The sequence below is a fragment of the Pseudorca crassidens genome, chromosome X (assembly GCF_039906515.1).
Source record: "Pseudorca crassidens isolate mPseCra1 chromosome X, mPseCra1.hap1, whole genome shotgun sequence".
Lineage (NCBI taxonomy): Eukaryota > Metazoa > Chordata > Mammalia > Artiodactyla > Delphinidae > Pseudorca > Pseudorca crassidens.
Genome location: NC_090317.1, coordinates 67,132,487 through 67,145,874, shown reverse-complemented (window position 1 = coordinate 67,145,874; position 13,388 = coordinate 67,132,487). Strand labels below are relative to the sequence as shown.

At 39.3% G+C, this 13,388-nt stretch overlaps 1 protein-coding gene across 1 annotated transcript; it reads left to right on the top strand.

Moving 5' to 3' along the window:
• Positions 1-4,933: 4,933 nt before the first annotated feature.
• LOC137216643 (toll-like receptor 13) lies at positions 4,934-6,979 on the top strand. Its single transcript, XM_067722708.1, is given in 1 exon segment — positions 4,934-6,979. A coding segment is annotated over 1 exon segment (2,046 nt).
• The last annotated feature ends 6,409 nt before the right edge of the window (positions 6,980-13,388 follow it).

Genomic DNA, 13,388 nt, shown 5'->3' with positions numbered 1-13,388 from the left:
TGTTTCCAACCATATAAGGTTCTTGAAGTGACAAACTTAAAGAGGCAGAGAACAGATTAGCAGTTATTTGTTGTGATAGAATTGTTCTGTATCTTGACTGCAGTAGTGGATATACAAACATACATAGGTGATAAAATTTTATAGAGCTAAATATACCACACATAAGTACAAGTAAAACTGGGGAAATCTGAACAAGATTGGTGGATTGTATCAATGTCAATGTCCTGGTTGTAATGCTGCACCATAGTTTTGCAAGAGGTTACCACTGGGGGAAACTGGGCAAAATGTATAAGACATCTCTCTGTATATTTCCTACAACTGCACGTGAATCTACATTTATCTCAAAATAGAAAGTTTACTTTAAAAACAAAGTAAGTAAATAAGGTTTCCTTTTGTCCATTAAAATGCCCTAACCTGAAATGAAGTGTTGAGGCTAAAGAGAAAGAAATTCCAAAGGGTTTAGAATCTCCTGGGTGCTAATTTTAGGCACAGTCTTGTCTGTGCAAATACAGCAGCAGCTGCCTTGAAAAGTCTTTGTTGAGCAGTTTTCTGAATGGCTCCTTTGATCCTGTCAGTTTCTGCAGTGGGTATATCATGGGTAGACTTGCAAGTTGGTTAACTTGGCTCCAGGGTGGAGAGAACCACAGCTCCTCCTTTACTCTGTGGGTACCCCACTTCGAGTTCTATGGGCTGGCTTGACAGGGTCCAGTCCAAAAAATCAGCTGCATCCTTGTGGGAAGGGGTAAATCTGGCTGTCAAGCACCAATGCATAGCAAAGGACACAGAAATGTTGACTTAAGAGTATATAGTGCTTGAACCCATGTCCCCTGCAGAAGCCCGTGCACCGCAACAAAGAGTAGCTCCTGCTCACTGCAACTAGAGAAAGCCTGTGTGCAGCAATGATGACCCAACACAGCCAAAAAAGAAAAAAACGAGTATATAGTGGACAGAGGAGGATCAGGAATGGAACCTGGCAGCTAAGGTAGAAAACACTCAACTTTTTGTTTTTCCCTAAAAATGAACTAGCTTATATGTTCTGTATTTGTCAATAATTTTTTCCCTTTTCTTCTCACATAGTTTGCTCCTTAACTAGGGGGAAGCCAGGTTCCAGGTGTTTTGAGAAGTGGAGCTTTAGAATTTCTATAGCAGCTTTGTGCTAGATTGCATCCATACATTTAATTTTGTGCTAGTTTTTTTAATCATTATTTTGGAGGAAAACATATTAAGGAACCTGGAATCAGATGCTCAGCTTTTAGATGCTTTTGGTATAGCAAGTTTGCTACAAGAAAGTAAAACTTTAGGCTAGGGGCTCTCTAAACAAGGGTGAACTCATGACAAAGTTATAAACTAGTCAAAGTTGTCTTTCACGACTCCTGCCTTCACCCTTTGTGTACTCTTTTTTCCCCTCGTTGGGACTCCTTCCCTCCTTGCCCCACACCCAACTGTCCAGTATCCTCATAGCCTCTCCTTACAGACATTTTAGAGATTTTCTGTCTGGAAGGACACAGGAGAAGCTGATAACAAAGGAGGAGGGCTGAGGAACTGGGGTGAGGAGACTTACATTTTTACTGTGCATCATTTTGTGCTGTTTGAATTTTAAATATCTGCATGTACCACCTATTGGAAAAATTTTTTTTAACTTTTTTCAGTAAAGAATTTGCTATCTAGGCAGTCCATGGCATATAATATTTTGGGAAAAGATGGTCTAGGTTGAAGTGATGTAGATCAAACCTTATTTGCTTATAAAAGTTTTCGAAATAAGTGTTTGTGTTCTAAACTGAAAGCCTGATGCCAATTTTTTAAAAAATTAAAATGATTACAAATATCATTTTTAATCAAATGCTAAATGCTATGCTTTAGACTAACCTTTACAAATATGGTAAAAATACATCCTGAAATTTTAAATCTAGTTCCAATGAGAAATATTCTAACCCAATGTAAGACTAGCATGTCTTGACTTTTGGTTCATAAAATATGGTCAGCATAGATATATTTTTCTAATATAGAAATTAAGTAGGGCAGCACAGTGACAATATCATAAAATTGTATTACATAGTATATAGACATCTAGTTTACTGTAGAAATTTCTTTTTTAATTGAAGTATAGTTGAATTACAATGTTGTCTTAGTTTCAGGTATACAGCAAAGTGATTGTTTATATATATATTTTTTTCAGATTCTTTTCCATTATAAGATATTATGAGATGTTGAATATAGTTCCCTGTGCTACACAGTAGGACCTTTGATGTTTATCTATTTTATATAAAGTAGTGTGTATTTGTTAATCCCAAGCTCCTAATTTATGTCTCTCCCTCCTTCCCCTTTGGTAACCGTATGTCTGTTTTCTATGTCTAGGCTCTGTTTCTGTAAATAAGTTAATTTGTACCTTTTTCTTAGATTCCACATATGAGTGATATCATATGATATTTGTCTTTCTTTCTGTATCTGACTTACTTCACTTAGTATGACAATCTGTAGGTCTATCCATGTTGCTGCAAATGGCACTGTTTTGTTCTTTTTTATGGCTGAGTAATTATCACAACTTCTTTACCCATTGATTTCTTTATGGACACTTAGGTTGCTTCCATGTCCTGGCTATTGTACATAGTGCTGCTATGAACATTGGGGAGCATGTATCTTTAGTCTACTATAGAAAGTTCTTATTTCTTCACTATCCTTGCCTCATTTTGAATACCACAACCAGACGAGTTTGGCTCTCTGCCCTGTTCCAGTACTTTGAAAAGTTCAGTGTGACAGGCCTAAACTCAAGCTGCAAAAACCAGTGCTGTTTGGGTCTTTGCACAGATTCTTTCCTATTCACTTTCTTGACTGCCTACTCTCTGCTCTCATCTCCCTGGCATGCTGAACCTAGTTCCACAACTGCTTCTAGAAGTCGTTCATTTTGGTTACCTTTAAGTACTTTTCTTCTATGGTTTATAGGCCCCAGCTCCCTGCTCTGGTATTGGCTCTGAATGCTCCTTTGATTGCAGTAACACCAGCAGTTCCAGGTAAAAGAAACCTCCTCCACTAGCCCTGTCCCCATGGAAACTTTATTAACAAAGCTTGTCCCTTTCTGTACCTTGTCAGGGTGGGCAATTTGGATGTTTGGAGCTTTACAGTTTTCCTTCATTTAAAATTTCCTGTGACAAACAGGGATAGATTTTAGGGGTCATATTGGTAACCCTTGTCATCTGTGAGAGCAGAGAACACATTCATCTGGCAGTGCCATCTTGTTCAACCCAGTTTCCTTGAGTCACCTCACACTTATGCAAGACATATTTACTTATACTACTACTTTTTCTTCCTCTTCTGCTCCTTCTCCTCTTTGCCCTTCTCCTTCTTCTTATATTTACGTTTGCAATGAAATCTCTCATCCTTTGATCCATTTCCTTCCTGTTGCCTAACAAACTTAAAATGCCTTAAAGCATTAGCCTCCTAGCACTGAATAAATCTACTCATCTCAGTCCTAATACCAGTGGGCTGACTTAAAATTGAAACTATCATTAGATCATTGTTTTTTTCATTTTCTCTGTCATTGACATGGATATAAAGTGTAAGTATAAACTTAGGACACCATCTTTTGTGGAATATTCTAGAATTTATACACCAAATTAGCATTCTTCAAAGTGACCACTGAGATAGAGTTGTTACAAGTATCCCTGTGATGTAATCATTGTTACAAATGGTTGGGGGCTGCTCTTTTGGAATTAAGGGGCGACAGAAGGTAGTGGAAAGAACATGAGGTTCTGAGATGATATAGCCTTTGCTTTTTTTTTTGCCACATATTCTGTGTTTCTATTTATATGAAATGTCCAGAATAAGCATACCCATAGAGAGAGAAAATAGGTTAGTGGTTGTCAGGGCCTACATAAAAGCAAGAATGGAGAGTGATTGCTAATGTGTGCAGGGCTTTTTTTTGGGGGGGGGCGGTGAAGACAATTTTCTGGAATTGGATAGTGATAATTGCAAAAACTTGCAACTATATTAAAAACCACTTCATTATATACACTTTAAAAGAATAAAGTTTATGGTATATAAAATATACTTTAAACTGCTATTAAAAATGTATGTAAACTTACATCTGATTTCCACATAAATAAGATATAGCCTTTTCTTTGAATTGCTAATCTGCCTCACATTAGCTGTACAATATTTGTGTCTCTGAGCTTCCAGTTCCCCATGTATACAGTGGGGTTAAGACTGTTTATCTTGCTGAGTTTTGTAGTGAGTCATTCATGCCTATGAAAATGCTGGACACATAGTAAGTGCTTGATATTTTCACACTTCTGTACTTACTGCCAATTTATCATCTGTGCAAGAAATTTGTTGCCCCTGTACACTCTCCCTTAGTTGATGGCTCTATTTCCCCCTCTTTCTTTGTGTTCTGGTCAAACTCAACTATATTCTTCCTTAAAAAATTAGGAGTATGAGGGAAATTTTCTGACTTGATATATATTGAAAATTACAGCAAATAAAATAATTAATTGAAAATCTATAGATGTCATCCCATTAACAAAAAAAAATCTATCATCACTATGATTTAATATAGGGAGGTTGTGACCAATATTATGAGACCAACATAAAAAATGCATAGGAAATGTATGAATTTGAAAAAGAGATATATAACTTCCATTACCTACAGAGAACATAATCATTAACAGATAAACCTAATAGAATAAACAGTCATATTTTAAAAACTATTAGGAGTTCACAAAGCTTTCTATGCTTATGATCAACAAGAACACAAAAAATTAAAAAGTTATGGCACCCTTGCTATACTTAACTAGAAAATTAAATAGGAAAAAATAAGATATTTCTCAATATCTCAATAATAAAATCTAAAAGTTTCTAGGACATACCCTAACACAGAAACACAAAAATTTACAGAGAATATTTTAAAACTTTTAAAAAATATAAAGGAGATTTTGACTAAATGAAGATATACCAAGTCTATATTTGGTGTCGCCTCCTCTGAAATTTACCTGTATTAGAGGCTTTGGTTTTTTGGGAAAATGCCATTAATGCAGGGAGCGTAAAGCGCCTTGCCAACTGTACCAGGCTTTTGTCCCTTGACCTGAGCCAAAGCAGTGATCTCGTTCACCTCAATGACAGTGAGTTTGATGCTATGCCCAGCCTCCAAAGGCTGAATCTAAACACGTGTCAACTTTCCTTTGTCAGCAACAGGACCTGGAATGCCCTCCAGAACTTGAGAGCCCTAGACCTGAGCCACAATAAGTTTAAAAGATTTCCAGAATTTGCATTTTCACCCTTTAGGTACCTACAATCTCTCTTTCTCTCTAGAAATCCCATCACAGTACTCAATAATATGGCCTTCTATGGGCTGTATTCATTGAAGGAGCTCAACTTGGCTGGGTGCTGGATAGTAAAAATTGACAAATACTCCTTTCCTCAATTTCCAAATTTAGAGAGTTTAGACCTTGGATACAACAATATTCGGACACTGAAACGCAGAACATTTCAGTTTCTGAAGAAGCTCCAAGTTCTCATTCTCTCCCAGAACCGCCTGAAAGACATAGAGGAGAATGCATTTTCTGACCTCAATTACTTCTATAAACTTGACTTGGCATACAATATCTTGTCAAGTTTTCAAGCAGGCCTTTTCTTGGGCCTGGAAAATCTAGAAGTTTTGAATCTCAGTTTTAATAAAATTAGTTATGAAACCAGTAGGACCTTGCCATTTCCTCCATTTATGAACCTCAAGTCTTTGAAACAACTCAACCTAGAAGGACAAATACGTAGAATTCAGGTTGTTCCAACCAACTTCTTCCAAGGGCTGAATGGCCTGCAGGAGCTACTCCTAGGGAAAAATCCCATGGTATTCCTAGACCACCTTCAGTTTGACTCCCTGCTTAATCTCACAAAGTTGGATATCTCAGGAACAAAATCTGGAGACTGAAGTCTCAGTTTAAATATTTCCTTATTCCAAAAACTCAAAAGACTAAAAATGCTGCACCTGGAAAACAACAACTTAGAGTCATTGACTCCTGGCATGTTCTCTGGATTAGAAAGCCTTCAGGACTTCTCTTTAAGATTCAACAATGTAAGAGTCATTAATCAAAGTCATCTGGAGAATCTGAAGTCTCTGAAGTACTTTGATCTCTATGGGAACAAACTTCAGTGCAGCTGTGACAATGCATGGTTCAAGAATTGGTCAATAAACACAGAAAATGTCCATATCCCCTACCTCTGGAGCTATACTTGTCAGCAGCCAAATATCCAGAGTTTGTTGATAGATTTTGATGATTCTATGTGTAATTTTGACCTAGGAAATGTTTGCTTCTTCTGCTCCTTCAGTCTGGTCCTCACAACCATGGTCTCCTCTTGGTTCATTGCCAAGATGACTCCGTCTCTATGGTATGGGCTCTACATATTTTAAGCCTGGTACCTGGCCAAGTGGCAAAGGACAGAGAAGGAGTTCATCTATGATGCCTTTGTCTCTTTCACTGCCACTGATGAGCAGTGGGTATATGAAGAGCTTGTTCCAGCCCTAGAAGAAGGTGGCCAGCCCACTTTTAAGCTCTGTCTTCACCACTGGGACTTTGATCCAGGCATAGGCATCTTTGAGAACATCCAGAATGACATCAACACCAGCCGGAAAACTTTGTGTGTGGTCAGTAACCACTACCTGCACAGTGAATGGTGCCAGCTTGAAGTACAGCTGGCCAGCATCAAGATGTTCTATGAGCACGAGGATGTCATCATCTTGATCTTCCTGGAAGAGATCCCAAACTATAAGTTATCCAGCTACCACCGACTCAGGAAACTTGTGAATAGGCAGACATTTATCACCTGGCCAGACAGTGCCCAAGAGAGGCCACTCTTCTGGGCTTGTATTAGAAATGCATTGGGCAACAAATCTGTGGAGAAAGACAACACTGCTGATTGTGGCCCAGTGACTAGAAGTCTTTGTGACCTCAAATCCAATGTTGCCCAAGGTGTGTATCGACTAAGAGTGTGACTGAATGTACCTGCTCTGCAGGGAGAAGGTTTCTCATGACCATTATTTGGTTAATGTCCATCAGGCAACTGGAAGAGTGAAGGGACCTGCCTGAGGAAGCTTCAGGAACAGTGTTAGGGGATGTAATCCCGCTATTAGGGGATTAGATATTCGGAAAGTAGGGCCCTCATATGTGCTTGAGAACATTGCTCAGCTAGTTTATCCAAATCAGTTCCTGTCAAGATAGATTGAACTATACTCCTTCTAAGAACCTATAACAACATATACACCACACACAGGGTTTAATAAAAGCAAAAAAACAAAAGTTAGGATTCTGGTGTATTCTCCTTTAGGGCATGAAATTCCAAAGGCCAGCTTCTGTTTAAGTCAGAGCCCAAGTGTTAGGAGAGTCCTAGTCTGGATCCTTTGATTTACTCAATGGGAAGCAGCCTTGATGATCTAGCAGTGCAATGATGACTGCAGGAACTATCACCTAGCTGTGATAAAAGACTTCATAGAGCAGTTTCTGGCAGCTATTCATAGGGTTGTAGCCCCAATGGCTTCATGCTTCAAGCACCAGATACAGACCAGTGTCCTGTAGCAGGCAATATCTGTAGGGAGCAACACCCAGCATAGGGGCCATGGCTCTGGTAGTAGGCAAAAGCGCTACAGATTCCTGTAGGAAGGAATTTCTTACAGGAAAAGTGCTATAAATTCCTGGAGCAAGAGGGGCCATAGGGATCTAGAGGAGATCAGCCTATAGTGGGATTAGTAGGGTACCAACACTGTCCTTTTCTGATTGTCTCTCCATGAGGACTTGGTCTTTGCCCTTTATCCCTAAGACTCTGAGAGGAGTTTGTTGAGGAAGAAAGACCCTGATGGGCAGAATCTTTAGCAGCTGAGGTAGTCAAATGTCTACCTCAGTGGGCCCTTGCCAGGTCTCTCTGTACTACACATGACTCCCCTGTGTGAAGAGAGGTCGGCATGTTTGGGACAGGACTTTTGTTAAATTGTTAGGGAAAAATCCAAGGGCATTTGTGTGGGAAATTGTGAGTTATCAGCTGGATGTTTGTGGGTTAAATATTACATTGTTGCAGGAAAGGTTTACAACTGCCTCATGGGAGATGAAAGAAATATGACATTACTTAATTTTCTTTAAATCACATGATATCTGATTTTGAGGCCCTGTTCTGCTAGATTGTTAAAAATTCTATCTTGGTCATTATGGGCTCCTCACCCTCACCCACTAACCCCTCATGTTCTTGCATAAAGCAAAAAAAGAAAAAGTTGGTGGAGGACTTTTGTAGAAAGGAAGTGCTCAGGAGTGAAAAACAGCTCTTTTTTTTTTGCATCCTGAAAAAAATGGGGGGCAATTTCTCCACTCTTTGGTCCACATTACCACTTGTATTGTATGCCCATCATCCAAGCTGGATCCCTGGAGTCTGAGGACTCTGCTGCCTCTGGGCTATGCTTGGCACTGCAGTTTTTGCTGAAATTGGAGATAGCCATTCACCTCCCTGGAGATGAAAAGGGTCTTGGATCCCACCACTCAAGGAAACAGCAAGTAGACCTCTGTTCTTTTCCTGGTCTTACGTAAACTTCACCTCTCTGGGTGCTTCAGTCACCATTCTGTGCCCTGTCCTCCTCCCATCTCACACACACACACACACACACACACACACACACACACACACCCTGGCATGATTAAATAAACTAAGACAGGAAGACAACTTCCTGTCTTCAGACAACTTCAACAGGCATAGGAGTATATTCCCTTTGGATGGAGAGAGCTATATTTCTCTTATTCTTCCTGATTCTTCCACAGCAGGAAAAATAAAACAAAAACATCTCTATACATTGTTCTGCCATGAAATTAATAAGTGAAAATGACTAGCAGACTAAGATCATTGGGCAGCATGCCAATCAATGGCTGTATAGGATTCTTTGAAATTACAGTGTGTGACATGAGGGGCACAATACCATGAAGAGGGTGATGGCTGTAGCCTAGTAGGAAAGTACACATTGGTGCATGTGTGTGTAGTCCTTCTTGGAAGGAAAGGTGGATAATTAATAACTTGAACTCGTTTCATTTTCGAAACGATGAGGCAATCATGCTGGAACAGAGACTAAATTTTATACACATATTCCAGGAAACCAGATGAACAGCAGTGTTCACCCATGTACTTGGGACCAGCTACATAATTGCAGGGCCTAATGTAAAATGAAAATGCAGGGCCACTTGTCCAAAAGTTATTCGGAATTTCAAGACAGTGATGGCAGAGCAAGCACTAAACCAAGTACAGGGACCTTCTGAGTGTGGAGCCCTGTGTGACTGCACTGGTCACATGCCCGTGAAGCTGGTCCTGCTTGTGACTATCAGCCAGGTGAATAGGATTTTCTCCTCACAACTTAAATCTCCAAATAGGAAAACAGTGTGTATTTTCCCACAGAACATATTATTTAATCCAGTAAAGGGATGATTATTTCCTTGAACGAAACTGTCTCGCCAGTCTTTGAGGTCATCTTAAAAAAGAAATGGAATTGTCTTTTGTATTAAAAAAAATGCCATCACACCACCACAGATAAAATGGTGCCATTGTCATTCCTGTTGTTTTAGTCTTGGAATGGACTGGGGCACTAACTCAAGGCATACCCATTATACAAAGGTTTGCATTATGTTTTTACATGTATCAAATATTTACTTAGCTGGGATACAGGGAAATTCATTTCCTAGACCAAATTACTAAAACTATAGGCACTTTAAAATGAAACCATTGGAGCTGTAATTATATAAAAAAGATATTTGGAAATGATTATGTAGTTAATTTCTCTATCATCAATCAATCTGCAGTAACAAGTGGTTTAAATTGGAACAGAAAAAAATTTAGATGAGAAAAAGAGAAATGTTCCTGCCAGTAAAGCTAAAAATATATTAAGCTTAATTTGTTAGAAAGATCTGAATTTTTTTCCCTACAGATACTGAAAAAAGGGATAGAAATCTCTCTGTTTAGAATTATTTATATGGGCCTACCTGGATGATTTTGCAAAATTTATTTAATTAATTTATTTTATTTTTGGCTGTGTTGGGTCTTCGTTGCTGCCTGCGGGCTTTCTCTAGTTGCAGAGAGCCGGGGCTAGTGGGCTTCTCATTGCGGTGGCTTCTCTTGTTGCGGAGCATGGGCTCTAGGTGCACAGGCTTCAGTAGTTGTGGCGCACAGGCTTAGTTGCTCTGCGGCATGTGGGATCTTCCCGGACCAGGGCTCGAACTCATGTCCCCTGCATTGGCAGGTGGATTCTTAACCACTGTGCCACCAGGGAAGCCCCTACCTGGATGATTTTTAAGCTCATCTTCCAAACCAGAGTTTCAGTGCCAGCTCTGTATTTATGAGAAAGGGATGTCTCCACCTATTGAATATATGTTTCCTTGCAACCACACATTTGCCCTTAATAATAGGATTAGTGATTGAGTTTAAGAGGCAGAGCCAAAATTATTCCTTGGCACACACAGTGTGGTCCAGAGATCAGAAGCATGAGCATCACCTGGGAGCTTGTCAGAAATGCATACTCTCAGGCCCAGCCCAGAGTCTGCATGTTAACTGAACCAGAATCTGCATGTTAACAAGATCTCCAGAGGATTCTTATACACATTATAGCTTGAAAGGCACTGGGTTAAGCAATTATTTACATTGAGAAATCTCTGGGAAGGTTCTCCTATCTTCAAATATTAACTCATCTTAGGTTACACAGTGATCAAAATGTAATCATTAAATATTCTTTGGATTTCTCTTCTTGTAATATTTCTCAAAAGAGTAACAGTAACAATACTATAATTTTACGTGTGTGTTGTTAATTACCATTTCCAAAGCACTTTCATACCTGTGATCTCACTTGATAACTTTGTGATGGGTAGCCCATTAAACTAATGCACCCTTATCATTCTACCAGTAAATATGAAGGTAGGTCAATATTGTATTGCTTTTGCCTAAGACCATTAAAAAATCAAAGAATACTTTGATGGTAATCATTTTGCAATATATAAATGTATCAAATCAACACATTGTACACCCTAAACTTATACAATATTATGTCAGTTATATATCAATAAAGCTGGGAAAAAACTGCAAGAATAATATATAGGTACAGTGAAATCCAACTAAATGAGTGCAAAATTGACATAAGAGTTTTGAGATAAAAGATAATATAGTGAGGATATATTTCTAAGCGTGAAAATATAGAAGGGTTCATAGAATCCCAGAAAGAATCTTCATCATTGGGTAGATTTAATTATTATGTCTAAAATAACATTCATTCTAATTGTTCAAGTGAAAAGAAGTGGCTCTGGAAGCTACATATGTGTTCATTTAAATCAGGTAACAACTTGAGTTAGAATTAGCCTAAGAAAATGCAGATATACAATGCAAAAAGGAGAATAGAAGATCTATTAACTTGGGAACTATAAAAACAGGTTTGTAGATATATCTGGACACTGCTGTAAAGTTTTGTCTGCAGATTAAGAAGGTGACATTGACCCAATAATGTCACTTACTATAATCATCTTTGATTTTATTATACTGTACCTGTAGGAGGAATTTAAGCTTGTAATAGGTGGCCTATTGCATCCTAAAACATTTAGGAGGAACTGAGATAAAGCTATTGTGGATTATGGTGGCTCTAAGTCCAGTCCTAACAATTTTGTAGTTTCCAAATAAAGTTCTCAATGGAATCTTTCTAAATTGAAAATCATTAAATAAAGTGACAGAGACAGGGGTTCTAACTGGGGGGAACTGTTTCCCAAGATGAGAAATGTTAAGCATCTAGTGAAAAGCTAAAACTTTTAGGCTCACTGTCACAGGTGATACGCGGCTACAAACACAGCTTAAGGTGTAGTCCCTGGCTTAATGGAGTTTGCGATCTAATTAGGAGATAACATATATTTGTGTAACAGATAATTAAAATGCTAGTCAAATGAGTGATACAGACAGTAAATGTTAAATTAGAGAAAGATGGCCAGAAGCCGAGTTGCACTAAGATATGGCAATTAATATCAGATGATCAAGGTTTGAGGCGTGACTCAACCACTTAAGAACTGTAACCCTGTTAGTTGACCGCTCTAAACTCCAGTTTTCCACTCTGTAAAATCAGGATAATTACAATAGCTTTCTCTAGGCTGTGTTAAAGACTAAGTGGTCTTGGGAGGATGCCTGGCCCATATGTTAGCTAAGAAATTCACCTTCCTCATGACTGAAGGACCTGGGGCAGAAAGAGCATTGGGTGTCTGAGGATGGGCTTACTGAAAAGGAGTAGCTAGAAACATAGAGGCCACCAGCTTTGTCCACTTCACCATTTGCTAAAGGTCATCCCTAAAGGGAGACCTGGGTTGTTTCCCTCAAAGGATACAGCTCAGATTTGACGGTACTTCAAGCTTTGTAGAGTACTAAAAGATCTCATTTCATTGCTTACCATCCCGTGACATGCCCAACCTAATCTCTATAATCTAAAGTACCTGTGGATGCCCAAGGCCCAAGCCAGCAGCTTTTTAGGGTTAGAAAGAAGATTGGCATCAGTGAGTTGCAGTGATGAAAGGAAAGGGGACCGGGGAGAACGTGAAGTAGCAGAACCGGTTTCCTTGCTAGCCTCTGCACAGTACTGCCACCTGGTGGTTATTTAATAAACCACAATATCTCTTCCTCCCATAGTCTTGTCCTAAAGTACAGCCTTAGTGTTAACGGAGAGAACGTGGTGATGCACTGTATTCGTTTCTGGTGACTACTGTAACAAATTACTACAAAGATGGTGACAACAGAAATTTATTCTCTCATAGTTCTGGAGGCTAGAAGTCCAAACTCAAGGTGTGGGTGAGGCCATGATCCCTCTAGAAGTTCTAGGGGAGAATCTGTTCTTTGCCTTTTCCAGCTTCTGTTGGTTGCTGGCCGCTGTTCCTGAGCTTGTGGCTGCATCACTCGAATCTCTGCCTGCCTCTTCACATGGTCTTCTCCTGTTCTGTGTGCCTGATCTTCCTTTGCCTCTCTCTTAAAGGGACACTTGTAATGGCATTTAGGGCCCACTTGGAAAATCAAGGATTTTCTCTTCATTTTAAGATGCTTAATTCAATGGACATCTGCAAAGACTCTTTTCCAAATAGGGCAGCATAGACAAGTTCCAGGCATTTGATGTGAATATCTTTTGGGGACCATTTTTTGGCCTAACACATTTATTCTTTATTATCATTTATTATACATTGTTGGTAATGAATATATAAAATCGATTGGGACTTCCCTGGTGGCGCAGGAGTTAAGATTCCACCTGCCAATGCAGGGGACACAGGTTCAAGCCCTGGTCCGGGAAGATCCCACATGCCGCCGAGCAACTAAGCGCGTGTGCCACAACTACTGAGCCTGCGATCTAGGGCCCGCGAGCCACAACTACTAAG